General features: G+C 42.0%; 1 protein-coding gene across 5 annotated transcripts in view; it reads right to left on the bottom strand.

Annotated features, from left to right (window-relative positions):
* Positions 1–27964, bottom strand: part of HECTD4 (HECT domain E3 ubiquitin protein ligase 4) — a 66558-nt gene that overhangs the window by 31192 nt on the left and 7402 nt on the right. For 2 of the 5 annotated variants that reach the window (XM_079322496.1, XM_079322497.1), the window contains exons 2-33: positions 25571–26088; positions 22690–22779; positions 22220–22350; positions 21082–21190; positions 20260–20398; positions 18909–19079; positions 17916–18108; positions 16460–16621; positions 16255–16368; positions 15907–16047; positions 15338–15570; positions 14825–14970; positions 13011–13081; positions 12401–12506; positions 11698–11818; positions 10810–10938; positions 9548–9672; positions 8373–8526; positions 7989–8089; positions 6994–7192; positions 6006–6152; positions 4815–4919; positions 4081–4244; positions 3529–3762; positions 3202–3394; positions 2951–3055; positions 2779–2867; positions 2273–2448; positions 1469–1604; positions 1190–1331; positions 931–1097; positions 266–412 (exon numbers count right to left, since the gene is read on the bottom strand). In XM_079322496.1, coding sequence (XP_079178622.1) covers positions 266–412; positions 931–1097; positions 1190–1331; positions 1469–1604; positions 2273–2448; positions 2779–2867; positions 2951–3055; positions 3202–3394; positions 3529–3762; positions 4081–4244; positions 4815–4919; positions 6006–6152; positions 6994–7192; positions 7989–8089; positions 8373–8526; positions 9548–9672; positions 10810–10938; positions 11698–11818; positions 12401–12506; positions 13011–13081; positions 14825–14970; positions 15338–15570; positions 15907–16047; positions 16255–16368; positions 16460–16621; positions 17916–18108; positions 18909–19079; positions 20260–20398; positions 21082–21190; positions 22220–22350; positions 22690–22779; positions 25571–26088 — 4958 coding nt within the window. Of the gene's footprint in view, positions 1–265; positions 413–930; positions 1098–1189; positions 1332–1468; positions 1605–2272; positions 2449–2778; positions 2868–2950; positions 3056–3201; positions 3395–3528; positions 3763–4080; positions 4245–4814; positions 4920–6005; positions 6153–6993; positions 7193–7988; positions 8090–8372; positions 8527–9547; positions 9673–10809; positions 10939–11697; positions 11819–12400; positions 12507–13010; positions 13082–14824; positions 14971–15337; positions 15571–15906; positions 16048–16254; positions 16369–16459; positions 16622–17915; positions 18109–18908; positions 19080–20259; positions 20399–21081; positions 21191–22219; positions 22351–22689; positions 22780–25570; positions 26089–27964 lie in introns of those variants that run through there. The other 3 variants (XM_079322498.1, XM_079322499.1, XM_079322500.1) reach the window with 2 other exon arrangements.

Here is a 27964-nt window from a genome sequence, read left to right as displayed (position 1 = left end):
TGCAGGAGAAATTCAGGGTGGGATTAACCTCTCCATCACAATGGGAATCCAGAACTTGCTGTTAGCTCAGTAATTAATTAGCTGATTCAGCAGAAAGATGGTTCTGCATCCCCCTTGTCCTCCCCAGATGGAATTATGAGGGAATTTAACTGGATGTTCTCAGATGCTCCTCATGATGAGGAAAGGGGATGTATTTATACTGACACTTCTCCTGAAAGCAAAGCCCACTAAGGGCAGGTCTGGGTGCCCCCCTTGTCTTGCCCACCTGGTGTAGGGAATGGTGCACAGGAGGCCAATGCTGTTGGCACAGGCGATGGGGTACCGGGCACACAGGGACACCACTGATGTCATTGTCTCTCCAAAAGCCTCCTGGACCTGCTCCACCATCCCACCACAAGTCAGCTCTTCAATCCTGTTGGGGGTTAGAGATAAGAAATGGAAGGCTTCAATTCACAAACTTCCAAAATGTAGCTTTAAGAAAATAATAATCATGTGCATGTTTAAGAATTACTCAAGGAAGACTTGGAAGGGAAACTGCAAGTCACTCATGTTTTCATATGAAACATGTAAGCAAGAGTGTGGTAGTTATAGCTCAGACATTATTAAATCTCACTACAAACAAAATACAAAACATTTACTATATTTAGATGACAGTATAAGCTAAATTTACCACTAACACCTAACTAAAATTAATTTAGAATTAAATCAAGAGAGAAGGACAACCTCTATGCATTCCTGGGTACATGTCAGCCCAGTATGAAAGTTCATCTATTGATAAATAAAAGCATTTCTTAGAAGTTTCTGCCTTTTCACCCCACAAAGTGCTGCAACTGCAACTCACAGCAACTCACTTCTGGCTTTCCCTCATCCAAAGCAATTGATTCCCTTCCACAGAGACCAAAGCACAGAATTCTGGATCAATGCACCCACCTTGGCCCTCCCTGCAGCACCATGGTGACGGGTCCCACCAGGTGGGTGACGCCCCCGACGCGCACGGCAGCCGTCAGCAGCTCCCTCATGTGCACCAGCGCCTGTTTCCTGGTGTTGCCACGTCTCCAGCGGGTCTGGGCAGCCAGCAGGAAGCTGCTGCTGGACACCTGAGAGGTTTGGGATGGGATTTTTGTGAGACACAAACAAGGCAGCTCTTTTTTGTGAGCGAGCTGGAATTTGAAACGCAGTAACAACGTACGGCTTGGTCGGGGTTAGTGCCGATGAAAGCGAAGAGCTGGCCCAGCAGCACACTGTAGGTGGGTTTGTCCCTGCTGTCCTCGATGGCCAGGGACTGCAGCAGGGTGAAGGAGCTGCTCCTGTGGCTGGTGACGTGCCGGCGCCTGCGAGGGAACAGCAACGTTACACCTGGCAGCGGGAAGCTGAGCCAAGCACCACAAACCCTGCTGTGATAAATTTGATCAGATTGATGAGTGCAACAGCACAGAGGTGGGAAGGGAAGGAGTAAATCCTGCTGTACCTCTGGCTGGCCCGGGCAAACTCGATGTCCTCGTTGCCAATCATCTCCAGGTCGGACGGGGCAGACATGCTGCGCAGGAACACGGGCTGGCGCACGGCGTGGGAGATCACCTTGGTCTCAGAGGCTGATTTACAGGCTGAAGTATTGTAAAATAATTATAAAAAACATCATTCGTGGTGCAGGAAATTATTTACAAACTGGCTTTAAAATCACTGGTGGATATCCCAGTGGAAGCTGAAACACAGGGTGGGGAAAACACAGTCTAAGCAACAGCGTGCAGCTCAGATCTGAGAATTTTCCTGTTTTCAACCCTGGTGAGAGTTAAAGATTTGGAATGGAAGGGTTCAATTCACAAACTTCCAAATGCAGCTTTGAAAAAAATAATAATCAGCACATGTTAAGAATACTCAAGGGAGATTCAGAAGGAGAACTGAAAGTCACTCATGTTTTCATATGAAATACATAAACAAGAGAGTGTGGACATTACAGCTCATCTCACTACAAACAAAGCACAAAATCAGCTCTGAGGATTTTCCTGGTTTTAGGTATTCTTTCAGATCAGATTTCTTTTGATTTGGTTAAGTGTTTTTCCTCAATAAATCAGGAGACTGAAGTTTAAATCCCACCTACTATTACTCAGATTCTTATTTACCATCATCATGGCAATCACAAAACAAAGACTCTGCTTTATTATTGTAAGAGAATTAATGCAATTTAGGAAGAAAATAGTTTAATTAAAAGCAAAAGAGGGGAAAATAAGAAATGAAAGGTATCTTTAGCAAATGCTGGTGATGAGAGATGTACCTGGAGTCTCTGCAGGGGTCCCAGATATGCTCCTTGTGATCCCAGACTGTGCTGCAATAGTCACATGCAACAACAGCTCTGCTCTGTTCATCAAGCTCTTCACCAAGGTTTTTGTTTTTGCTAAGGGGTGAGAGGTCTTCTGGATCAGTGAATTCACCTCTTGGAAAAACTTCTCCCTAGGATTATGAAAGGGAAGCAAAAGAAGCCAAGTCCATGTTTGAATGCTTTCAGAAGGGAAGTGTTACTGTGGGAAAGGTCAGCTAAAGAGGAATTATGGCATCAGTCTGTTCTATGCCAACAGAGGAGAAAGCAGAAAAAAATGGAAGAAATAAACAAGTGATTAAATAAATAAACAAGTGATTAGTTAGCAAGCACAAGGAGTTGTAGGTATTAATATTAATTATATATTAAGCACAGAAGTTTCTAATAATTCATCAGATACTTTTGGAACTCCCTGGAATTCCCCTGAAGCTGCCCCCCTAAATTTGATGCCCTCCAATACTGACCTTAGTGCCAGGACCACATTCTCAAGATCACTCCCATCAAAAGAAACTTCCTTCATTGAACACAGAAGCTCCAGCTCCTTCATTTTGCTCTAAACAAAGGAAAGGAGAAGGATGAACATGGTTGGAAGGAGCAGAGTGGGGCACAAGCACCCACAGCAGTCCCAGGGCTCACCTCATTGAAGTGATAATCATAAAAAAAGGGGACATTGTTCTCCAGCTTCCCATGCATGGCATCATCCACCTCATTCTGCCACTTCTGCTCCAGCTCAGCCACACTCTGACAAAGAGACAAAAATCACACTTGTTGCACTTAAGGTGTAGAAGGGATTATAAAAGAAAAAATCTGAGTGCATTTTGTATTTCTGTGGTGATAAAATACTTTCAAAACAAGCCCTTTGTTGTTTTAAATAATTTTCTTCTTACCTGCAGTTGTCTCTCCATGGCATTCAGCTTCTTGAAGGTCTCTCCCATAATTTTACAAAGTAAATCATATTCTTCAGCATGTTCCTCCTGATATTGGAAATTTATCAGGGACTGGAGAGCATCAACCAAATTGAGATGTTTAATCACACATGAAACCACCATCTCCTCCATGACTTCTGGCTGGATCACTTCCCTAGGGTTCCAGGGAAAGCCAAACTCATTAATCAGGAGTAAGAGACCAACTTGGACAATTCATATTCAATAAATCAGCAGATGTTGCATTCACAAAGAAGGTTAAAAACTCAGAGGGAAACAAGGACTCCTTACTTTATACTGGGTCTAAATTGAGGCCGAGCACGTCCAGAAATTTCCCTGAGCTTGATCATGATTCCTGGGGGCAGCCTAATCCTGGGCAGATCAAAGTAGTGTCCAACAGGAGGCACAAGCACATCAGAGGGATATGTGAACTCCCTGTCCTCCTCTATGGTGAGAGGCAAAGGAGAAGGGCTTGGAGTAAGGGCTGGAGATATGACCCCATTGGCTTCCACCTGCCACTGGCACCTGCAAAAAGGAGGAAAAACCAATTAAAGGGATTTTTATTTCCCCTCTCATTGAGAAATCAACATCAATCAATGACACATTACAAAGATTTAATATTAATATATTAAGTGTGGCTTGTACCAAACATAACCCAGCCCTCCTTTTACTCTAAAAACACCTTTGTTTTGGAAAATATTCCCTCAGTTTTAGGCAACACAAACTGCTGAACAAACAACAGAAAAAATGATCCAAACATCACCTTAAAGCACAAGATTTGAGCAGAAGTCACTTTCCCTCAGAAAAAAAACCACTCAGATCAAAACTGATTCTTTTTTTTACCTTTGTAAGAGTTTAGATCTTAAGAGCTCTTGACAGGTTTCTTCATCTTTGGTAATTTCTGGCCCATTGTACAAGATCCTCAGCATGGAACAGGCCAGCACAGAGAGGCCCAAGGCCAGATCAACCAGGAATGGCAAACCTCCTGACACATCCTCTGAGGATTCCTGCAGCAGCAACAGGGAGAAGTTCAAGCAATCCACCAGGAAGTCTTTTCCAGCAGATTCAAGACAGGAGATTTTACATAAAATATTTAAAATGTAAGATATAGCTCAGTATCAATCTTAACTCTTATACAAAAATGCTCAACAATTAACAGCAACTTGTAAGAACAACTCAAGATGGGATTAAAACATTTTCCTGAACCAAGAAGGAACAGGTGAAGTAAATATCCCAAGTTGTAGTGGGATTCAGAATTCCCTGTTTGATCCCAGAATCCCTCCCCTCTCCTCTTGGTGGGCTGGAATTATTATTCCCTCAGGACATCCCTGAGTTGTTACAAAGAAATGCTGACCCACAAGCAGCCAAGGGATGCTGGAGTGGCTTCAGGATTTAGATAATAACAATCTCCATGAATCCTCAAGTGCCAGCCCACCCACAGGGATCACTGTCTCACTGCCCCCACCAGCTGCTGGCTTGCAGGTGCAGCTGCCAAGCTGGAAGCCAATCTCCATGGATGTGGAAAGTGTGGCAGGCAGGAGGAGGCAGGGAGAGCCCTGGGATTCCCCCTGCATTACCTGGGCTCTGACAGTGCAGGCAAAGCCCCACATGGCTTTGTCAGGGGTGTTGTGCTCCCGCCCACTCCGCATCTCAAAGGAGAAGGTGACTGTGTCTCCTTCCACCTTCAAATATCCACAGCAGGAAGGGGAAAAAAACAAAGAGAATGTATTTAATAGTACATCACAAGTGGTTTATTTTATAGATGAATGCTTTTAATGGCAGTTATCTGGGGGGTGTTTTTATCTCCAATTCTGATTTAAGGTTTTTTCCTTTTTGTAAAGGTGTCTTTTAGTGGAAACTTATTTTTGCTGCTGGTTGACTACAGTAAAACAAAAAGAACCACCATAGGTGTAAAATCAAAAGCAGAAATTCTCAGTGTGTTACTTAACCATGATTTTCACTGTTTGTCTGCAAGAAACCAGACAATAAATAACAATTCTCTTCCTGAAGAAAGACAGACAAACTCTTCAATTAGAAGAATGACAACAAATTCATCAAGGAGCTTGCTTAAAGAACAGCATCAAAATCCTTGTGTGAATGGATTGCATTAATTGTGAACAATGGAGCTCTTGTCTGAAATTGTTTTCCAGTTTATTACCTCTTGATTTCTTTTTACAATGTGTTTTGTCATGTAAGTAAGCAAAGGTTTATATATATGTATAAATATATATTAAACGAAAATTAAACAAAAATAAAATCACACTGCAGAGAGTGTGAGGGGACACATTGCCAAAGCAGTGAAATGTTTAAGTTTCAAGAAGTTTGAGAGATTCTTCTTAGTTTTACTGCCAAAAACATCCAAAGAAATTTTAAAATCCAACAGAAATGGTTGGAATTTATCTGTTACATTTGCTACTTGATATATTTGGGGGTTATTATCCAAAAAACTAATTTTAAGATACTCTGCACAGAGCTTCTCCTAGGAGGGTGTACTTAGCAGAAGAGCATTAGGGACTCCAGGACTCAAAATATCTCCATCAGGAACTCCAAGAAGACAAAACAAACTCCAAGGGAAGCATTACACGGAACACAGAGCCGAGTTTAAAGCTCTCCCCCAAGGACACAACAGCTCACTGAGCAGGCATCTCATCATGGATAACTATACATTTAAAAGCTTGCAATGCATAGCTGTGAGGGTAAAATGGGCTGGGCATGGTTTCCCAAGGGAATTTTCTAAGGGAAATAGTGGTGCATAGGGAATACTGTACCTTCACTAAGTCCTTGGGCCACCCCGTTCCTAAGACACTACGGCTGCCATATCCCAGTGTATTGCCTCCATACTCAGCAACCTTCCTACTGTTTGTGCTAGGACCAGCATAGATCACCAACTTCAAAACATAAAATACACTGTTAGACTGTAAGAGAAAAACAAGAAAACCTAATAATAATAATAATACTTAGCACTTCCACCGCGCTTTCGACTCTCGAAGCGCTCCATGCACGTGAACCAATCCTCACAGGCTCTGTGAGGGCAGCAGGGTTAAGTATTATTATCCCCATTTTACAGATGGGGAAACTGAGGCATGCAGGGACTCAGGGACTCCAGGGGCTTGGTCCCTGCTCACACAGCAGAGAGCAGGAGCAATCCTGACTGCCAGCCCTGAGGCAGAGAACAAACTCCTTTCCCAGCGGTGAGGAGCTGATCCTGCTCCCAGCAAAGCCAAAGTTTTGTCAGTGACTTTGGTGGGATCAGAGTTTCTGGGGGAGTTTAATCAGTAATGGGTGATATTAATATTGAAGATACTTCCATTAGTTATTTATGAGCATCAGGACTTGCTCTATGGCAAAGAATAAACAGCAGCACTCAGCCAGCAGTGCAAGCTCTGACAATACACTCTGATAACAGAAAGTGGAAAAGTGCTATTGGTTGTTTTCTTAAAATTAAAGTATTTGTTCCTATTAATCCAGGTAAACAAACTCTTTATCATCAGGGAAAAAGGAACCTCTCCAGCTCTGCCCAGTTTAAACCAACTGTGCTGATCAAAGAAGGCAGCTGGATTAAAATTTGGCAAATAAGGAAAACTGAACATGAGTAAAAATGAGAAAAGTCAAACTTGGACAGTCTGAGCCAGTCTGAAATTATTTTTTAAAAAACCAGAACTGATAGAATTTCTGAAGGGAAAAACCAACCCAAACCACCCCTCAACCCCTGGAACCTCCCACACTTGTCCCATGGCAGAATTCCCACTTGCTTACCTTGTCATAATCATACTGGGAGGAGCATCTGTTGTCAAATCTAAGATACAAACAGCGGGCTCCTGGAATGTGGACAGTTTCCTTAAATTTATAATTATCCCTGACAGGATGCACTGTCTCCACAGTTTTCCCAGCAGCCCAGGGAGCAGGGATCTTCAAACCAGTCAGGAATCCTGGCTCTTCCTTCTCTTCCAGCATCCTGAAATTAGAGTGAGAAATTGGGTCTCAAATACAGCACAGAGATTTCTGTCATTCAGACATTAAGATATAAAGTACTTAAAAATCACCTCTCAGTACTGACACACAGAGACAAGGAACTGACTCCTGGTTTTAGGCATGACTGTATTGAGGGAATTAATATATTACACATATTATTATAATTATATATATAATCATTATTATTCGTACATTACATATACTCTTATTCACAAAAAAACCCATTGTCACAAATTCTTTAGTATTCCAAAATTCTCCAATGCTGTAAATAAGCATTTTGTATTTGATTTTAGCTGTTTGTTTCTGTTCTTAAGCAGGAGCTGGAAAACTTTAAGCAGAGAGACAGCATTTAAATGCAGGAGTTAAAAATGTTATTTCTCTGTAAATTAAACCATTTAATAGCTTTGCAATGGTTTTAATTCTGTATCTCATGCTGCCAGAGCAATTTATATTTTCTCTTGATGGTCCTCCTTAGCCTAATTTATTGAGAGGAACATTTAGAATTCATTTCTAATGCTTGAGGTGAGGAAAAAACTCCAAACCATATTTCTGTGTAAACAACCTGAAGTTATTAATAGTTTAATTCTATATACAGAACCAAATTTGGAACTAACTGCCTTTGCAAAACCTTATATAAAACTGAGAAAGCCAGAAATCATTCCAGCACACCTTTAAAAATTAATTCAAATGAAAACTGCTGCTTTATCCCACAGCAAAGGTCAAACAGACATTATAGTTCAGTTTACCCCATGAAAAGACCCAAATATAAAGAAAATCACCTCTCATCAGGTAACTGCTTCCCTTTCTGCTCTGGAGCACAACTGGGGGAACTGTTCAGTTCAGAGAAAACTGGAGACTGGGTTTTAAGCAGCAGTGCAGTCTGTGGCCCAAAATACACAGTGTTAGGGACATGCAAATTAAAAAGTAAAGCATTTAAAGAGCTCATTATTGAAATAATTAACAATCCTACTGTTGTTACTGACAATAAATTATTACTGAGTAGCTCCTGCAGCAGTCAAATTTAACATTCAGCATCAAGCAGCTTTGGCAGCTGATGAGAAACTCTGATCTCTGGTGTGTGGCTGAGTCTCTGCAGGAAGCTGAGCAGCATTTTGGAGACTGCAGACCCCAGGTTTGGCCCAGGGGTGGCACAGAGCCCATACCTGGCTGGTGTAAAGGACCAGCTGCACCAGCTGAGGCATCAGGGCATCAGCCATGGTCAGGGTCTGCAGGTTTGGGTGCATCAGGGATGTCAGCAGCACAGGCAGCAGGTGGCCAAGCATGGTGGCTTTTGTGATCTGCTCCAGGCCTTTTAACCTGGAAGGATAGCCAAAGTCACAAAGGAGCAACTCTTTTCACAGAGCAGCACTTGTGATTTTAGTCACTTCTGTTTCATCTTGGAACAGCAATTCAAAACTCAGCAGAGAATGTTTGTATTATATTAACAAAATCCCCAAAACAATCTTGAAACCACTACAATTTCTCCCAAGTGTCAGTGACCTTGAATTGCTGACAATCCTCACTGAACAATCTGAGAGCAGAGACAGTAAATCAACAGTTTAATAATTACTCAGAGAAGGATAAGCTCCCCTGGGCACAGGGGATGAAAGTCCCCATCAAACACAAATGCACCAGTGTGGATATCAGCTCCCAGCACATGGAGCTCAAAGGACTTGAAAAGGATCTGCAGCTACAAAAATATATTTGAACATGAACTCGTATGAAAATATCACCCAGGAATTGTGTGTTGTCAATAAACACAACTAATCTTGCAGGCCCAGGGAAGCAGAAAGTGAAACCTGGAACACAGCTGGGACAGGGAGCTGCTTGTTTGAGCAGAGAAATGTTCACAGCTTTTATTTCCACCCCATTCCCAAGGTGTATTTTTAAGAGGAGGGGAGACAGGGAAGGGCAGATGATGGAATATGTGGGATATCAAATCCATATATCAATATCCCACCCAGCTACTAGAGATGTAATAATCAGGGTTTAAAAAAATAAACAGATTGTTCTATCTTACAGGAGTATTTCCAGCTAATTACAGTTTATTTCCAGGTCTCCTACTCATAAATACCTTTAGAACTGACTAAAACCTTCCCAATTTGAGGTTCCTACAGAAATATCAACCTACAGATGATCACGACTGACACAGAGAGTGATTCTAAATTCTCCTCCAGCTGAGTGCTAAACAATTGCCACAGGAAGAAACAGTTCCTGTGCATTCAAAGCTCAAATATAAAGTGATAAAGAATAATTAATGCTAATTGTGCTTGTAACAATAAACCACAAAGAGCAGCAGTTCCCTCTTTCCAAATTCGGATCCTCCCAGTTGTCTTACCTTTGTTCCCTGTCAGAAATGTCACTGTTAATTAGTGCTGTTGTGACTTGTTGCAGCATTTCTAAGACTTCATCACATCCTGTCAGAATTTGTGTGGCAAGAGACAAAATGCTGGTCTTGAGTTCCTAAGTAAAAAAAAAGAAAAAGAGTTACAGGATACTTAAATTCTTAGAGAATCCCCCGAAAAAGGACAACAGAACAAAAAGATGGATTTCCAAATGAAAAGAATGATAATGTGACCTGGCAGGCCTGCAGCAGGAGATTCATCCAAGATTTAAATTTGATTAATGTTAAGCCCCAAAGTGCTGGGAGAAACTAGGTGCATGTATTACAGGATGCACATCCAGTTTCTAGAGGGAAGGAAGCCCCAAGTCCAGCACAGGAGAGAGCTGAGAGCCAGCCAAGGTACAGGACTGGTGACACAATGTCCTAGCAGGGATGAGCAGCACTGCAGAGAGAGAAACTGAACAATGAACACGGCGTGAATAGTGAGACAAGAAAAACACTCCAATATTTAGCATTTACTCAATGAGCCTGAACAAATCACTTCCAAGTGCAGCAGCAGCTCACAAACACACACAGCCTCAAAGAGCAGCAGAGAAAACCAGCTGAGCAAAATAGCAGAAATTCAGAAATCAATTCCATTAGGGAAGAATTATTATCAAAACTACAACCTGCACTACAGGGCAAACGTGGGAGTTGAATGAAGCAGTGTGAAATGAAGCATTTTAACAAACTTCTACCAAACCAAACCCTGTCCTCTAACAGCTTCCTTGCCACAAACTTAATTCTATTTCAGACAACTGATGGAAGTGGTTCTACACAAACTTTGTCTAAACTGCAAAAAAGCAGAAGCCAGGTAAGGCAAATAAGAAACCTCTTTTCTATTTATTTGAAAATATTTTTTCTAGGACCACCTGAGTGATTTGGAGAAGAAAAAATGTGTGGGGTAATGTTCCCAGGAAAGAAAATTCTCATGCCAGGAATCCTCCTTGCACATATTAAAATCTATTTAAAATCTCATTACAGATATATTTAGGAAGGCAAGTGTCTGCTCTCACTGATAACAGGGAATGCAAGCTGGAATCCTGAGCACAAAATAACTGCAGATTTTACTCTGGACTGTTTATCCCTGTTCTCCAGCTATTTATCTCTATCAAAAAGCAAAGAACCACCAGCAAACAGCAAATGCACTGCAGGAACAAGGTGTCACAGGCACACTGACTGGAGAGAGCCATACTAGAATAAAACTTGGTGTTTACCTGTACCTTCAATGTCTCTCCCTGCAAGGAGCTGTCACTGTCATCATTGTCATCAGGTTTAATCAAAACAGTGTTACTGAGGAGGTGGTTCTGCACAGCCATCAGGTACCGCAAGCACGAGGACGCAGCCTTGAACACAAATAAACAAAACTTGCAATTATCCAAACCCTCCAGCAACCCTGAGGCAGGCAAGCCTCAGACTTGGAAGTTGGAGAGAGGAAAAAATGGGTGAGGAAGAAGAAAAGAGGAAAGAAATAGTTTTATATGTTTAAGAATCTGGTTGCAAAATGCTGATTTGTGTGAAATGAATCACAGGGATATAGAGGCAGCATAACTCTGTTCAGGTTTGGAACATTATAGCAATATGCAGGAACTCTAAGAATTAATAATTCTGATAAGATCATGCCACCAGAGAGATAAATGTAATTCACACTCCTCCTTCCCCACAGGCCAGGACATCCTGGCCTCTCCTGGTGTTTTTATGGAAGTTCAGCCTGTCTTTCTCAGGGAGCTGCCCATAGTTCTACCATCAAATGTCAGTTTTCACTCATTTCTGTCACTGGTAACTCCTTCAGCCTGTATGAACCACAACACACAACTGCATGTTTGGTTTTTTTAAGCTGCTGTAATGCTTTGAATATTGAAATCAACTTCACTTCCAGAGCAACTGGAAAATAAATCCATGTATAAACCCATTTCAGCATTACTGAATTATTTCCTTTACTGTGAGAAATTATTCTTTTCTTCCCTGTACAGTACTAACAAAAGACAATTCTTCTGGATTTGTTTAGACAAAGTTTCACCTCCTTTTACTCAGTGAAGAGGATGGATTCAAGGAGGAAAAGAAGCCAAAGGCAGAGATACTTTTATCAAAACCATTTTACTTACAGGCACAGTTGAAAGAAGCCTTTGAAAGTCATCTTTAGATACAGTTTGGCACTTGGTGATTAAGACACAAGATTCTCGGACAACAATCTTGAGGATGTAGTGCAAGAGCTCATCATTGAGTCTTCAAGAGAAGCAAGAAAGGTGGAAAAGGTTAATCATGAATTATTGTGAATTTTGTACAGCTCAGCTCACTCTGCAAGATGGATCCCAAATTATGGGAAACCTAAACAAGGATCAAACTTCAAATTCAGACACAAAAATCCCTGAGGCTGAAATGTTTAATAAGTACAACAGGTTTCCAGGGCTTTGCTGCACTGTGCTGATATAAATCTGATTTCTCATGGCTCCTGTAAAAGACTCCTCTCAACTTGAACAGGTATCTGAGACTGGCAGTTTTACTGCTGGAAAGTCACCTATAATATGCAGAGAAATGCTATAAAATCCCATTTATGAAATTATCATTTAAAATTATCATGAACATGGCAAGGAACAAAAAATTCCAAACCCAGTCTGGGTACAGAAACATCCAAAGTTTGCCCTAAAACATCAAATCTCTCTCTCACCCTACAGAAATCTTCCCTCACAGACACAAACAACATTCAGGTCACACTGCAGGAACACACCAAGCAATTCCAGCAGAAGTTCCTGCAAGTTCACCTCATGAAAATAACAGAAAAATATCCTGTAAACAAAGGCTTTTTACCTATAATGATCATCATCTTCACTTCCAAATCTGTTGTTCTGCAGCTGCTCAGCCAAATTAGTCAGGATAACATCTCTGAGCTGTGAGAGGCCACTGTTCCTCTCTCCTAAAAGGGAAATAACAAACTTGTGCAAAGCAGCATTTCACAGACTAGATTTTATTTCCCCAATCCCTCATTTAACACAGACTACAGCTCAGGAATGGCTGCATTCCCAGGGCTGCTGTCCCAAACTGGGAGCAGTCTTTTTTTCCCCCTGCCTATGGCACTGTTGGGAATTCCCAACACATTCCTGTGAAATAACAAATTACTGAGCATCAGCTGCCCCCAAGGCCAAATTCCCATTTCCTGGTGAACTCAAGGACATTATTCCCCCTCCACTGAGTTCTAACATCACTGAGTACTTGCAAATATTCCTTTTCTCCACCTGACCTACCCTAGGCCATGGAGTCTTTTGGAAGTTAAAGCATTCCATAATTTCCTAGAAAAGCATGGATTTAAAGCAGAGTAGTGCCCAATACCCCTAATTGTTCTCCCTCTAAGTTTGAGATGTACTTTGATTTTTTGTTCTCAGAAAAACCACACTCTAACCAGGCAATAAGACATTCTCACCTTCAGTTAAGACCAATTTCAATAAATTATTGATTTCTGCTTCTCCAGGATACAGGATATTTAAACCAGAGCTAAGGAAAAAACAAAACCATGCATTACTTGATGGATTTAGAAGTGGACAAAACCATTTCAGTGGACATGTGACAAATGGCACCACAGACTCAGCATCTGATGGAACATTCACAATGTCTGTATAAAGGCTTAGAAGAGCATCTCCCAGATTTTAACATCAATATTAGGACATAAGCAGCTGTTTTCTCCAGGAATCTCTTGTAATCAATTATATTTTATTGTTTAGGTCCCAAAGCTTTTCCAAGAGCTATTTGCTTCCCTCTGGAAAATTCCCCATTCAACACTTGCACACAGGGCAGCACAATCATGTCAGGAAAAATGATGATAGCTCAGAGAAAACCTCCAAAAACTCTGGTGATGGGGTAAGAGCTGAGGCTCCTCTGTGCCAAGAAGAGTAGAAAATAAAAATACAACAATCAAGAAATCACTACTGCTACAGTTTTGCACTTTCTGGAGACTGGCTTTACAGAAGTCTTAGTTTAAACTACACAGAAGATTCTGGAAGGAGAATTTCAGGAACACCCCAGCTCTGCAGAAACATTCCAGGTGGAGACTTTTTCCCTCTAACTTGTGATGAACTCTGTCCTTTCTATGTGAATTCCCCCATTGAGATCACAATCACTTCAAAGGAGCACTTCATGCCTGTCTGAAGTGCTGAAATCATTACACAACTTTGCCATTTCCTTTCCCTTTTCTTTTTCAGTAACAGGAAAAAAAAAAAAAAAAAAACTGGGATGTTTTTCAGCTTCACACTGAGAGCAGAGATTACTGCAGCTTCTTTCCCTCCAGCTCATGCTGATCCACTCTGATAGAAACCTCAGGAAAAGTTATCACACACTGCCAGCTCCCTTTGAGGGTTCCACTGGCACCAGAATCTCCCAAGGAGAAAACAGGAGGAAGGAAACATCAGCCAGTCCCCACCCTGGAGCTGTTTAACAAGGCACTGAACACACAGGTAGTACCAGGTATCCATGCAGGTGACAGGAGACACAGCCCTGAAAATGCCAAACTATTCTTCACTCAGAGCTGCACAGAGCCACAGACATTTGGAATGTTGTGATTCACACCAACAAAATGCAGGGTGATCTTAACAAGATTTTGTTCTCAATCTCTGGAGCACTTCCCACTGGAAAATGCAGGTTCTGTTTGTCCTTGGCACACTGGAGCCAGCATTCCTTGGCCCTGAGGTTTCCCTTATCTCCTTTTCAGGAGATACAACCACAGTTTTATTTTTCCCTGGGCCTTCACCCTCAGAACATTGCTCAAGTATTATTAATCCCTCCAGTATTATTAATTCTACTTCTCCTCATGTTTCTTTTGTCCAGTGTTACCAATTAAAATACTGAGGTAAGAACTGCCAACAGCAGCTTTGCCTTTTCCTGAACAGCACAGCAAATAAATAAGGAATTTGTTCAAGGAAACTGTGCTTGAATTTAGCAACTATTTTATAATAAACATTAAAAAATCCTTAAGAAAGCAAGTAAAAAAACAAACAAATTACAAATAAGAAAGTAATTACTACCTGTTATTTCATTAAGACCAACACATTGTATTTATCTTCTTCCACAGACACACACTATAATAATTTAACTAATTTATCATATTATGTCTTAAAATCCATCACACTACATTTTCTCCTATGAGTGTAAAATTAAACTAAATACAATGCAAGTGTTCATCTGTCACTACATTTCAAAGAAATTAAAATCTAAGCTAGGTTAAATTTGATAAAACAAATTCACCTAATAGCCAGACAAACTTCCTTCTGGATTTCAGAGCAGATCTGATCCCTTGGGGCCATCAGTAACTGCCACAGCAACAGCCCAGACCTTCTGACAATGTCTCTGTTCCTTTCAGTTTGGGGGCTGAAGAAAAATTTAAAAACCACCTAAGAAAAATTAAAAACAACAATATTAATATTAAAAATATAAATATTACTTACAATAACTTATTTTCTGCAGTCAGAAAATAAGGGTCTAGAAATCTGAGAGTCAGAATCTGATTTTGAATCAACAAATGGGAGGCAAACACAAAGAAAGAAGGAAATAACCTCTCTGTGTTTTATTTCAATTCTACTTAAATTAGGGCTCTTAAATAAATATATAAAATATTGTAAAACCACTGCTAACCTCCATTACATGGATTCCAGTGGAGAAAATGAAATTAAATAAAAATGAAACCAGTGGTTGCCTGTACTCCAAAGGAGCTTTTTCACTTTTCCATGTGAATTTTGAAGCCCACTGAGGGTTTTGTACCTGGAAGACGACGAGGATGCAGCGGATGATGCAGGTGTCTCCATTGACCATGGCCTTCTCCATAATGTCACAGATGCTGCTCAGGTGATGGGCTTCAATGGGATGCTGCTTGCCCAAAAAATTGCTGATGGGGAGGTTGTTGCTGGCTGCCAGGAGGTTGAGTTGGTGGATGCACATGGCACCAACATGGTGCAGTAATTGGTTAATGACCTCGTTTGTGGTTATTGCATCCCCTGGAAGGAGAGGAGAGTTCAAATGCTGTCTATAAACACAGACTGCATCATCAGTCTTTGCTTCTAAAATGCAATAAATCAACTTCAGGGCATAAAAGGATTACCCAAAACATATTTTTAATGTGCTGAAGGCAGCAAGAATCTGGAATCTTCCACATATCTCACTTTGTACTTTTCCCTCTCTTAAATCAAAGCTAAACCATGACCAATAGTGACAACACTTTTCAGGAATTAGCTCAGCTCTTAACAGCAAGGCAGTTTCTGTCTGTTTTTCTCTGCCACTCCTGTGTTTCACTTCCCCTTTGTACAAAGTGCTGACTCCTGGGTTCCCCTCACCTTTGGGCTCTGTGATGACGTGACTCACTCCCAGCCTCTGGCAGACACAGTGGAATGCCTGGTTCCCAGGATTGCACCACTGATCAATATAATCATTGGAGCACGTCCAGATCATGTTATTCATTGTATCATAACAAGCACCTGAGAGAAGGAAAATATTTCACACATCAATTCAGTAGAAAACCAGACTGAGCCATCTTTACAGGCACCGTAAACCCAAACAATTCACTTTAAAAGTTTATAAAATTTCACAATGGACATGCAACCCCACCCCACTGCAGATCAACTAACTGCAAACTCAAACCCAGATGGGTTGTTTAGGAGCTGAGGGACTGCTGTGCTCCTTACCAAGGCCTGGCACCAGAGCCCCCCGTCCCAGCGAGCTGCCCGCGGCGTCGATCAGATCTGCCCTGCTGGTGAACTGCCCATCCGAGATGTTGAACACCAGGCTGGAGGCAAGAACTACACAGAAACACAGCTCCAATCAATTCCTGAGGAGTTTCTTGCATTCCAGGCAGCCAAGGACTCCCAAGCTGCCACAAATGGCTCTTACTTTTTAAGGAGGACAAGGCGCTGGTGCCCCCGAAGAGCGAGCGCGTGGCCGAGCTGCCCGAGCCCCCCGGGGGTGGCACCAGCATCACCAGGTAGGTCCCACAGGTGTAGATTGGGGTCTTCCTCAGCATCTTCAGGGGCAGCCCACAGCTCGTGTTGGCAGCTGCAAGGTGCACCACAGAAAGGTCACAAACTGTATTTGTGCAGGATAAGGCAGAGCTCTGATTGGGGCTACAAAGGAGTTGATATTTAGAAGGTCTTTCTACAGAATTCCAGAATGGTTTGGGTTGGAAGGGACTTTTAAGACCATCACACTCCAATCTCATGGACAGGGACACCCCTTCCATGAGAACAGGGTGCTCAGAGCTCCATAAACTTTGCCATGAGCATTTCCAGGGATGGGGCATCCATGACTTCTCTGTGGCCTCCCAACCTCACACATTCAGCATCAATCCCCATAAGGCTACAGAGAATTTCACAGGTTATTCAACTAAAGAGAACAACTTCAAAATAAGTAAAAAAATAGGTACAACCAAAACTATTGAGAATTGTGTGGTGATAATTACATTGAAAGCACTTGGAGCCAAATGATCTCACAGAGATCACTTGAGATTCACTGTTCTAAGTTCTCCTGCTCCTCATGAAACACAGACAGCCCAAATGATCTCCCTCCTGCAACAGCTGATCAACACTTTCTGAGTGCTGACTCAAGAATTAGCCAAGAATAGCCATTTACTCTCCCTTTTCTGTAGCACTTGAGTTGTTAAATGGCAAAACACAACCTTTAAAATAGCTCTCTGAGCTAACTCCTTGCCAAATTCCCCGGAAGCAGAGCCATTACATGTATAATTTATTTCTATGGAAATACATTCAGTTGTTTCAAATTGAAGAAAGACAACTCATGTACTTGTGAAGGAAGAAAAGAAATGATTCAAGGTAAACTGAATAAAATCTTCAGAAAAATCTAACGAAGCTGCAGATCATCCTGAAAGCCATCAGTGCAGTTCATTCAAGATTCCCTCATTAACTTGGGCTGTTTTCATAAAAGAATACCCTAACATTGTGCAGATTACCTCAAAAAAGTGCAAAATCACCTAAGATTTGTAATATTCCAATGACTGGTGAAGCAATAATTCCATTTTCTAACCTGCAGGCCATTTTCACACACCAATTAGAAGCCCAGTTGAGCTGCCAGCAGAGAAATGCACCATCAGATTGCCCAAATTAGTTCAATAATGGAATTGGAAAAAGCTGCTTCCCATTTTCCATCCCTAAACATTCCTCACAATCCTAATTTAGCAAAAGAACTGATAAATCCAGCACGCGGATATTCCACCTACATATTTGAGGAAAAAAAAACCACAAATCACACACTTTTTTTTTTTTTTTGAAGAGGTCAGTAATAACCAAAAGGGATGCTGTGTGTGTTAAGAAATGCAAAGTGCAGAGTTTCTGACCTGCCTGGTCCTCCTTGAGGGTGTTGGAGATGGTGGAGCCCGTGAGGGCAGCGAGGGTGGCCGAGGGGGAGGCGCGGTACCGGGACAGGCGGCTCAGCAGCATCTCATTGATGCTCTTGGCAGATTCCCCCTCTTTCCTCATCAGGATTATTCTTTCCTGTAGAGGATTTGCTATACAAATGCCATTTTCTACCTAGTAAAATGGAGGGGGGGGGGAAAAAGTACTTTAGATGTTGAAATCTATAGGTGAGAGATCAGCCGAATTGTACCACATGGGAATATAAAGTGAAACTTTGCTGAGAGAAATTGTTGCAAAAACAAAGTTCTGAAAGCAAGACAGGAGTATTTTGTTGTTTGTGACTTCATGGTTCAATAGAATAATTTAATAGAAGATATCTATTACATTTGAGATATTTAATAGGATATCTTCTATTTATGCCTGTTCTTAAAAGACAGAACTGTTTGTCATAAACTTGAGGTTTTTTTAGGAAATGCTTAAAAATATATAATCCTCTTGCATTTTCTTAGTGGTCTTTCACTTGCAAATCATTTGGCTCTGAATCATTTTTCCAGGCAAAAAGTGTGAGCAGTGATTTCTTCAGACCATGACGTTGAGGGGATGTTTTACTGCAGAAAGCATCTCTTAATGAAGCTGTGATTTAGAGAGTTAGGGATTTTCCATGAGTTGTACTACTATAGCCTCCCAATTCCAGCTCCACCATCCCACTCCATCCTCCTCTGCTGAGCAGAAATACAGACATACAAAATACATTTTATGCTACAAGAAAAGTCATATTGCTAAATATAATAATCCTCTGGAGATGGAATTGGACAGTTCACCTTCTGCTCTGTTCAGTTATTTCACATAAATTCATTCAGATCATACCTATAAATATCCAATCTTAATATGTCAATTAAAAACTGCTGAATTTAATTAAATAATTCAGTCTTATGCTACCAACATCAAGCACAGAAAACACACAATTTCCTTACTATAATTTCAAAAATATCCATAAAGACAGAGTGGCCTTTGGGGGTTTTTTCATTGAGGCTTGCAGGAGACCAAATCCAGTAGAAAAAGGTGCCATCTGAAGAAAGATGCACGGTGGTCATAGTGCTGCCAACTGGGAAGTGATTTACTGGCATTGGGATTATCTGACATACCTATGAGACAGAAAGCATCTTAACAGGTCTGATTTTACAGTTTGGCCTTACAAGTATGAACAGTATGAAAAAGTAAACAGAGATCAAATGTAGTTAATACAGAAGAGGCTTAATATTGGACTTAATAGTAGCATTACATTGATTTATTACCAACAGCTATTCTTTGATATTTGCCAAATATTCAAACCAGCTCATAGAGCTCAAATTTAACCTATCTAAAAATAAAAGGATCATCTCCTCTCTGATGTGAGAATGTGAGTGATGGAGAACAAACCCACAGTACCACAAGGAAAATACACATCCTCTTGAGTCACCTACTTTCTGCAACTTCTCTCAAACATTGCTTGAAACTTGAGAAGAAAAGGGAAATCTAAATATTCTCAGTGTCAGGAAACACACTGGACATAATGTGTACATCCATCCTTAAAACCACAGTAGAAAAAACCTCAAAGTAAACAAACTACCCCAGTTTTACAAAGGGCAACAGTTGTTTATCTGCAAAACACAACCAGATCTGAAACAACACCTGAATTTTGGGACAAGGAAGAACAAAAATATGTGCAGGAAGAAAACATTCTTGATTTAAATCAGAGTCCATTTTGCTGTTGTTTGATTACTTTAAGATGCGACCACACTGGAATTGTGGAATATCCTGAGTGGGAAGGGACCCACAGGGATCTGAACAGACACCCCAACAATCCCAGCCTGTGCACCCCTGGGAGTGGTGTCCAAATGCTCCTGGAGCTCTGGCACACTTGAGCATTCCCTGGGGAGCCCTGCACCCTGTGGGAAAAGAACCTTTCCTTTATACCCAACCCAACCCTGTCCTGACACAGCTCCAGCTGTTCCCTGAGTCACAGAGCAGAGACCTGAGCTGCCTCTCCTGAGGAAACTGTGGATGGGGTTGAGGTCTCCCCTCAGTCTCCTCCAGGATGAACAAGCTCAACCATTATAACCCATAATATAGAAGAGTGTAATTATAGATAAATACATATATTTATATATAAACCACACTGAAGCAGCAACATCTCCACCACAACTTACACATTCACCACACGCTCGATTCAGGGCGGGATTAGAAAAACGCCAATTTCACAAAATAAGAAACTTCAAGGACAAAACCAATTAAAGCTGAAATGTGTGTGATTCATTCAGCCTGTTTTGCTCCTGTCCCCTTTACCTGCAGGGTATGTTGATCCACGAGCTGGAACAGGTAGTGAGGTTTGCTATCAAAGGACACGGGCCGATGGAGGAGTTTGCCGTTGCCAAAAGCCACCCAGCCCGTCTCCAGCTCCTCATTCCTGCAGTACACAAACCCCCTGGAAAAAACCCACCAGCATGGTCAAACTCCTTCTACCCTGCCCTGCTTCTTTAGTTGTTTTTTTTTTTTATTTATTTTTTTTAATAACTCACAACCACAGTGTTGAACTTTGACTGAACTTCTATTCAAGTCAGCAATTTTTGTTGTGAAAGGCTTTAAGCGTAAAGAGCCTCGTGGTTTTCAAGCAGTGAAGAAGCAAGGAGGTACAGTGAGTCACAGCTGCACTAATTACTTAATGAATGACATAATTAGCAAACAAACACTCACAAACTCAGCTATAAATAAAAAGTCACAGAACTGGTCTGTAGTATATCCCTCTCGGCAAAGAATCAACCAATTTACGAGACATTAAAAAATAAAACTGAATCTAAAATTCTGTTACTGTGGAGGTTGAACTAATGGCCTCAACTGATCCCTTCCAACCTCAACTTGTTCTTTAATTTTAGACAAAACACACTCAAGGAGAACTTCAGATGAGAAACTCAACACATTAAAACAGCATTTAATGAGAATTCACAATATCATGGAATCACAGACTGGTTTGGTTTAGGAGGGACCTTAGAGATCATCTCCTTCCAAGCTCCATATATCCTCCAGTCTTGCTACTCCCAATATTTGGGAGAGGTTTCCCAGAACAGGAACTTTTGGGTGTCAGCAGCTCTGCAGAGCAGTGTCCCTTACCTCAGGGTTCCATGCAATCCTGATCCCAGCTTGCTGATGCCCCTGCCCACGGAATTGGTGGTGTACAGGTAGAGCCCATCGGCCGCCAGGCACCGGCCCAGGTCTGCATCTGGAGCAGGGGCAAGGACAGCAGAGCAGCTCTGTAACATTCCAGTGGGAATTCTACCTGGGGCTTCCACCCCATGGAAACCAGCACCTGCTCCTGGCAGGTCACTACCACCCCTTTTCTAATACTGAATTGATTGTTTGGTGCTCTAAGAGCTGCTGTAACACAGGCACAGCCCAGGAGACCCTGGGGTTTCTTCACATCTCCTTCAAGCCTCAGAGGTGCCCAGATGAGACACAGTGAGAGGGAAGAGGAATCAAACTCTGTGATTCTCCTGAAGCTGCTCCATCCTTCCACCTCTGAACACTTCAATTAAGAAAAAAAATGTGTTTGAAACACAGAGTAGTAATTATTAATAATCAAGATGGGACACAAATCCAGTCAATCTATTGAAGTTCACAGGATCTGGACACTCAGCTTAGGAGGCACAAGTCCACTCACTACCTTGCCTAAACACCTAAAAAGAGATTTCTCCAAAAAATCTGCAGGTAGCCTAAATTAACAACTCAAATTTTTATTTCCTATGGATTGCATTACATGTCATCAAAGCTTGAACTAGTATTTCTCAAACCACGAGAACTCTTACTTATTACAAAAATAGTAAGCAAACAAAGCAGTAAAAGCTGAGAATGAATTCAGGAAAAGAAATACAAAAGAAAGCATCAAAAAAAGAACTTCAAAATCAACTGGGCAGAAACAAAAGCAGAGGGGAAAAAACCAATGAACTTGTACTTCTAAAAATAAACTTGCTGTGCCACTGATAGCTGGCTATTGAACACAGGGATAGTGCAGGGGCAGTGATTATGATCTAGCAAGGGGATAATATCCAAACTCTGTCTGACCCCTCTGAAAAATTCCCACTGGAGTCAGGAAGGGTCACTGGATCAACTGCTTTGGACTGTTTCCCACAACCTGACAGTCTAAACCAGCAGCTGCTCCTCAGCAACCAAAAAGGAACATTTTTTGAGCCTCATCAGCATTTAAAACATCCTGTCCTCCTCTGCTGATAGTGACAGGGATGAAATAATTCACCTTTATTCTCACTGCTGGCACCAGTGTTGGCATCAGGGGCAGGTAACATGTCCTCAAAGCCCCAGGACACGATGTGCTTCCCTCCAAGCAGGCATGAGGGGGACCCAGGGCCTCCCTCCAAAAGCAACAACCTTTAAGCAGAAAATAAAAGAAAATGCCATGAAGAATAGCAGTAGGAAAAATTGGCTCAATTAAAAGTTAAGACAAAGATATATTTAAAGTAATTATTCTGTCACAGTTCATAAGTCACTTTAAGGAATCATCAATATTTAATGAAAAAAAAATAAAAACACCCAAAACCCAATCAATGCTTTTAGATTTGATTTCCTAATGTCTTCATGACTAAATCTCCCCTAAAGCTTTCAATAACTCTAAAGCCTTTTAATCAGTTTTAAAGACACTCTTCTCTACATGCACTCCACACTTTGAGAGCTGCTGGAAAAGTTTCTAAGGAGAAAAGTTTTACAAACCTGTAGAGAACATCAGCCACAGGCAGGGACCCCAGCTCAGTCTGTTTCTGTAACAGATGCACTGTATGAACAAAGGTTTTCAGCGACCCTCTAAAAGGACAAGAAAAACATGAATTAAAGGTGTCTATTGAAGGCAGACTGAACACACACAACAGCAGCCATGGAGAACACCCAAACCACAGCCACAGTATGGCATCAGCTTCTCATCTGCCTGGCAGCTCTTTCCTGGAGGAAGGGGAAGAAGGAAGAGGGGGGGACAGGCAGAATGCTGGGGAACCTCTGGCCTAAATTCCATCATTTTGTTTTTGGAAGAAAGCCCCAGAAGTGAGGGAGAGCAGCAGCCATGGGCTGGGTCATCAACAACAGGTTCATAAAGGCACCTGATAAAACACCTCAACATTGTTCCTGAGGCAGCTCTCTCAGCATTTCTTGCAGCTGATTAACCACATTTCATCTCCAGTGCAAACCCTGGATCTTTCTGGCTGAACCCAAGTGTGAGAGGGCTGCTGCCTTTCCTAACTCAAATAGTAAACCAGACTCATCCATTTCTCATCAAAATTCTGATTACTTTGCACAGAATCATGGAAGGGACCCACAAGGATCATCATCCAGCTCCAGGCCCTGCACAGACACCTCAACAATTCCAGCCTGTCCAAACTCCCCTGGAGTTCTGGCAGCCTTGACCATTCCCTGGGGAGCCTGGGCAGTGCCCAGCACCCTCTGGGGAAGAACCTTCCTTTGGTCCAACCTAAATCCCCCTGACACAGCTTCAGCCATTCCTGGGTCCTGTCCCTGCTCCCAGCAATCAGGGCTGCCCCTGCACTGCCCCTCCTGAGGAATTTCTGCACTGGGATGAGGTTTTCCCTCACACCACCAAATGTGGATTATCCAGACATCTTTAAAAATCTGTAAAAGGTTAGGGCCATTTTCTGGAAGATGTGGTAGCTTTATTCCAGGCATTACAGCCCACCTAAGCAGGAGAATTTGGCTGTGTCTTATTCCACTCATGAGCTGCTTTCTTCAGAAAAAGGAATGATCAGCTGCAGAGATCCTTGCCCTGCCCTCTGCTGAATCCAACCTTTTGTTGCTTTTGGTCAGTCAGCTCCCAAGCTTTCCTCCACACCCCAATCCCTGTTTTCCCCAGTGACATCTTCAGCTCTTTGCTTTCACTGATAAACCTCAGCCTGGAGAAAATTGACACCAAACACATTAAAGCACCTCGATTAATTATTTAAAGCAATATTTACCCTCTTGTTTTATTTTTAGCAATAAGAAGCACCCAAGATTGCAACTAGGAATGTCAATAATAGTCTCATTTTCAAGGTTTTTTTCTTCAACACATGACTTAGATATTTAAAGGAAAAGTGTGAGGCTTTCAGAGGTGAACAAAGCACAACGGGATATTTCAACTCTCCAAGCAATGCAAGGCAGACTTGCAAAGAAAATAAAAGATCAACCTGAAGTTCAAAAGCTCTACTTGAAATTTAGCTCAGCTGCAACAGAACATCCCATATTTCCTGCAAATTGACATCTGGGAAAAAAAAAAAAAGAAATGAGATTGTGTTTATCAAATCAAATTTCTCTGAGCTATGTTCAAGTACATTGCCTTTCAGATAAGGCAGCTCTCAGGACAGAATAATTTGCTACATACCATAAATTTCTCATTGACTTCATTAAAACAAGTGCACTAGAGATTAAGTAGGTTTCATTTGAATAAACCTTTTCCTAAAGCAAATCATGCCATACCCTGGGAACTCCAACACCTTAAATCAGAGTACAACTTCACAGACTAGGCTGGGACCTGGAGAAACATTCAATGCAACATTTCCAAAAGGCTCCTTGTGACTTTAAAGCCACATTCACAGGGCTTTGCAGAGGTTTTTTATTTTCTCCCCTTCTCCCCATCCACTAATAAGAATAGGTTTTGATTAAAAGAAATTATTTGTCCTCAATCACCTGATGCCAAATCCATGCAGGACAAGGAGTATTTTAACCTACAATAGTTGAACTCTTCACTGGCAACAAAATAAAAAAATACCTCCAGACATTTGAGAGACAACACTGAAATCAAATCTGAAAGGAACTGCCCCAAAACCTGGCAGTTCCACCTTCTCCAGCCAAAGAAAGGAGCACAAAAGGGCAGGACAAAGGGAAAAGGAGACAACTTTTCTCCCTGATAAACACATTTGGAACCATTCCTAGAGCAGCTCACTGCAATAGAAGCAGCAATATGCACACGAGGCATTGCTAACCCAGATCCTTCTGCTTTTGCATATGCTAAACACATGCAAAATAGAAATGCTTAGTTTCACCCTTTCCAACCCAATATTTAAATATCAAAAAGGCTGGTGCAAGCTAAAAATAAGAATCACCAGTGCAGTCACATCATTTTCAATTTGTTTCAAAGGAAAGAGGGAATGAACATCAACCACAGCATTGCCCAGGGGTGTTGGAGTCACCATCCTGGAAGGAAGGGTTCAACAACCATGGATGTGCAATTTGGGGATATGGTTAATGGTGAATCATGGCTGGACTTTGGCAAAATTCCTTAATTCTCTCTATTTCTGGAAGGGTTCAAAAACCATGGATATGGAATTTGGGGATATGGTTAATGGTGAATCATGGCTGGACTTTGGCAAAATTCCTTAATTCTCTCTATTTCTGGAAGGGTTCAAAAACCATGGATATGGAATTTGGGGATATGGTTAATGGTGAAGAATGACTGGACTTTACCAAAGCTCCTTAATTCTCTTTTGCCAGTAAATTTTTGACAGCATCCAGTTGGGATATCACCTTATGCCAAAGCTCAGTTTAACCCTTAAACTGAAACACTCACAGAGAAATCTAGGGATTCTCTGCTCTTTCAGCACAGCTCCCTTACCTTGCACAAGCCAAGGCAACCAGAGCAGCAGCAGCATTTTCCTTCTGCTTGTAGGGGATGTGGTGGCCGGAGGGCGCCGTGTCCTCCAGCCAGGAGCAGAGCAGGGACTCGATGCCATTGAGGCAATCAGCCGGTTCCTTGGTCAGGCTCAGGGGCTGGCAGTCCCGAAGGCAATTCAGCAGCACCTCAGCCGTGATGTTACACAGAGCAGGGTCTGTCCTGCTCTGCGATTGGATCAGCGGGAACACCAGCAGCAGCCCCATGCGGGAGGTGAAGGGAGCCTGCTCGGGCTGCTGTAACAAGCCCTGGCGTTTGAGCAGCGCCAGCGCCTCCTCGTCGCCGGAGCTGTCGCGATCGTGCTGCTCCTCCAGGGCGAGCTGGCGCTGCGCGTTCCAGAGCCCGCGCAGGGCGTTCAGCCGGTACTCCAGCAAACGCGCGTACGCGTTGCTCTGGTTCCCGCACACCGAGCGCAAACGCTCCGCCAGCTCCGTAGGGTTCTTGGTCTCGAAGGTCAGGATCTAGGAAGGGAAAAGTGGGTGGTTGTAGAGGATTTTTTGAAATCCATATGGTTGTGGTGGGATTTTTTCGATCGGCTGTTCGCTGTAGCAGATGGAGGGATATTATTTTTAATTTCTGGGAATGGATAAAGCCAGACTCGGGGCCAAAGAACAGGTGAGTGGGGTTGTGTCCATCTCAGGCATAAACTAAAACACGTGAACCTTTATCCATGGAGGATGGCAAAGGACTGGGAGAGCTGCTCAGGGAGGGTGTGGAGTCTCCCTCTCAGGACATGTCCCTTTGTCACCAGCTCCAGATTTGGACTGGGACATCTCCAGACACACCTTCCCACCCCACAACTGTGGGATTCTGTGAGCCTGTTATTGCTGAGTCGGCATCCTCACCAAACCCACGTTTGGGATTGCTGATGAGGATTTTTAAGCTTTCAATAAACAACAACAACACAGACTGTAAAGAAAAACACACACACGAAAGAGTAGCTTGGAAAATAAACATTCCCCTCCTCTGGTGCTTTTTTTCTGTAATCGAGGCAATTTTGCTAAAAACTTCAAAAGAACTGTGAGGTTGGAGGGTCCCAGGGGTTTAGAGCCCTTCTATGAAAACTAATAGGTCGCTAATGTTGTGCAATAAGAACATGCTTGTTCTAGTTTTGGAGCTTTACAAATAAACAAACAAACCAACTAACCAGTTCTCTGCAATTCACCAAGAGTTCTGTTACACTCTCTCTCCCTCCCCTGCTTTTTTCCCTCTTCAATTTTATCATCTTGCACTTAGCTACACCTTTCTCAAAATACTGCAAGTTGCTGCTGTAGTTAAAAACCCTAAAAGTCTCCTCCTCATCATTTCAGACAGAAGAAAGAGGCTTTTTTGGCATTTCTAAATAAAACTGGAGACCAAGCTGGAACAACAGAAAACAGAGCATGACAAAAATGTATTTATGGTTTCAATACCCAGCCTGGGACTGGAAAACTCAGAGTTTTTAGTAATTTACTGACAACTTTTCTCCTTCCAACAAACAACAACAGTGGAGATCAGCAAAGTCACTTAAGCTCAAGGAAAACCATGAGCCAAGCATTTTCTGATACCCTGGATCCAGTGTCCAAAGGGATTTGGTGTCCAAAGGGCTTCTGGCCACATTCCAAAGTGCTTCATCCACCCTCAAACACAATCTCTGGCTCATCTTTATGCTGTAAAACTGTCCTTGCATCATTTAATAAATAAATATAAATGTGGGAGACAAAGCTGCCATAGGGAATGGCATCCAGGATTGTTGGTTTTGTGGAGTTTTTTAATTGCAGGCAACAGTCATAGAGATCATGGAAGAAATGTTTCTGGCTAATTGCAGACTCCTGAACAGCTTGTTAAAATGCTGCAGGATAAATCACATCTGCCAGTGCCACACAGCCCTGACTGAAGGCAAGAAAACAACTTTGCAGTAAGACATTCACCACTAGAGCCAGGAAAAGTTCACTCCAAAGGAATTCACATTGTAATTACACTTGAATGGGTGTTGTATTGAGCTCCTTATACCTAATAAACCTCCTTTAATTAATTTCTCCAAGAGATTATGAATATTAAATCCTGAACCACATACTATACATTTAAAATAACCACCTCCTGTTGTGTGTTCTCCTGTCTCAAAAATAAGTTTGTTTCCTGTTCTAGATGGAATCACTTTCTACAAGAATTGGCTTTTGATTTTCTTGAACTAAATTGGATGGATTCTCCACTAAGTTTCCATAAGCTGCAGAAATGGAGGGAAAAGATAATTAATGTTTGCATTTTCAGAGTTAAATGTTGAAGAAAACAGGTGTGTGGTTCTTGGTTAATAACAAAGATACCACCACAAAAGCCAAGGTGTGATGTACTTGGTGC

Source organism: Erithacus rubecula, assembly GCF_903797595.1.
Source record: "Erithacus rubecula genome assembly, chromosome: 19".
Taxonomy (NCBI): Eukaryota; Metazoa; Chordata; class Aves; order Passeriformes; family Muscicapidae; genus Erithacus; species Erithacus rubecula.
The sequence above is the reverse complement of the archived record's forward strand: the minus strand, read 5'-3'. Positions and strand labels throughout refer to the sequence as shown.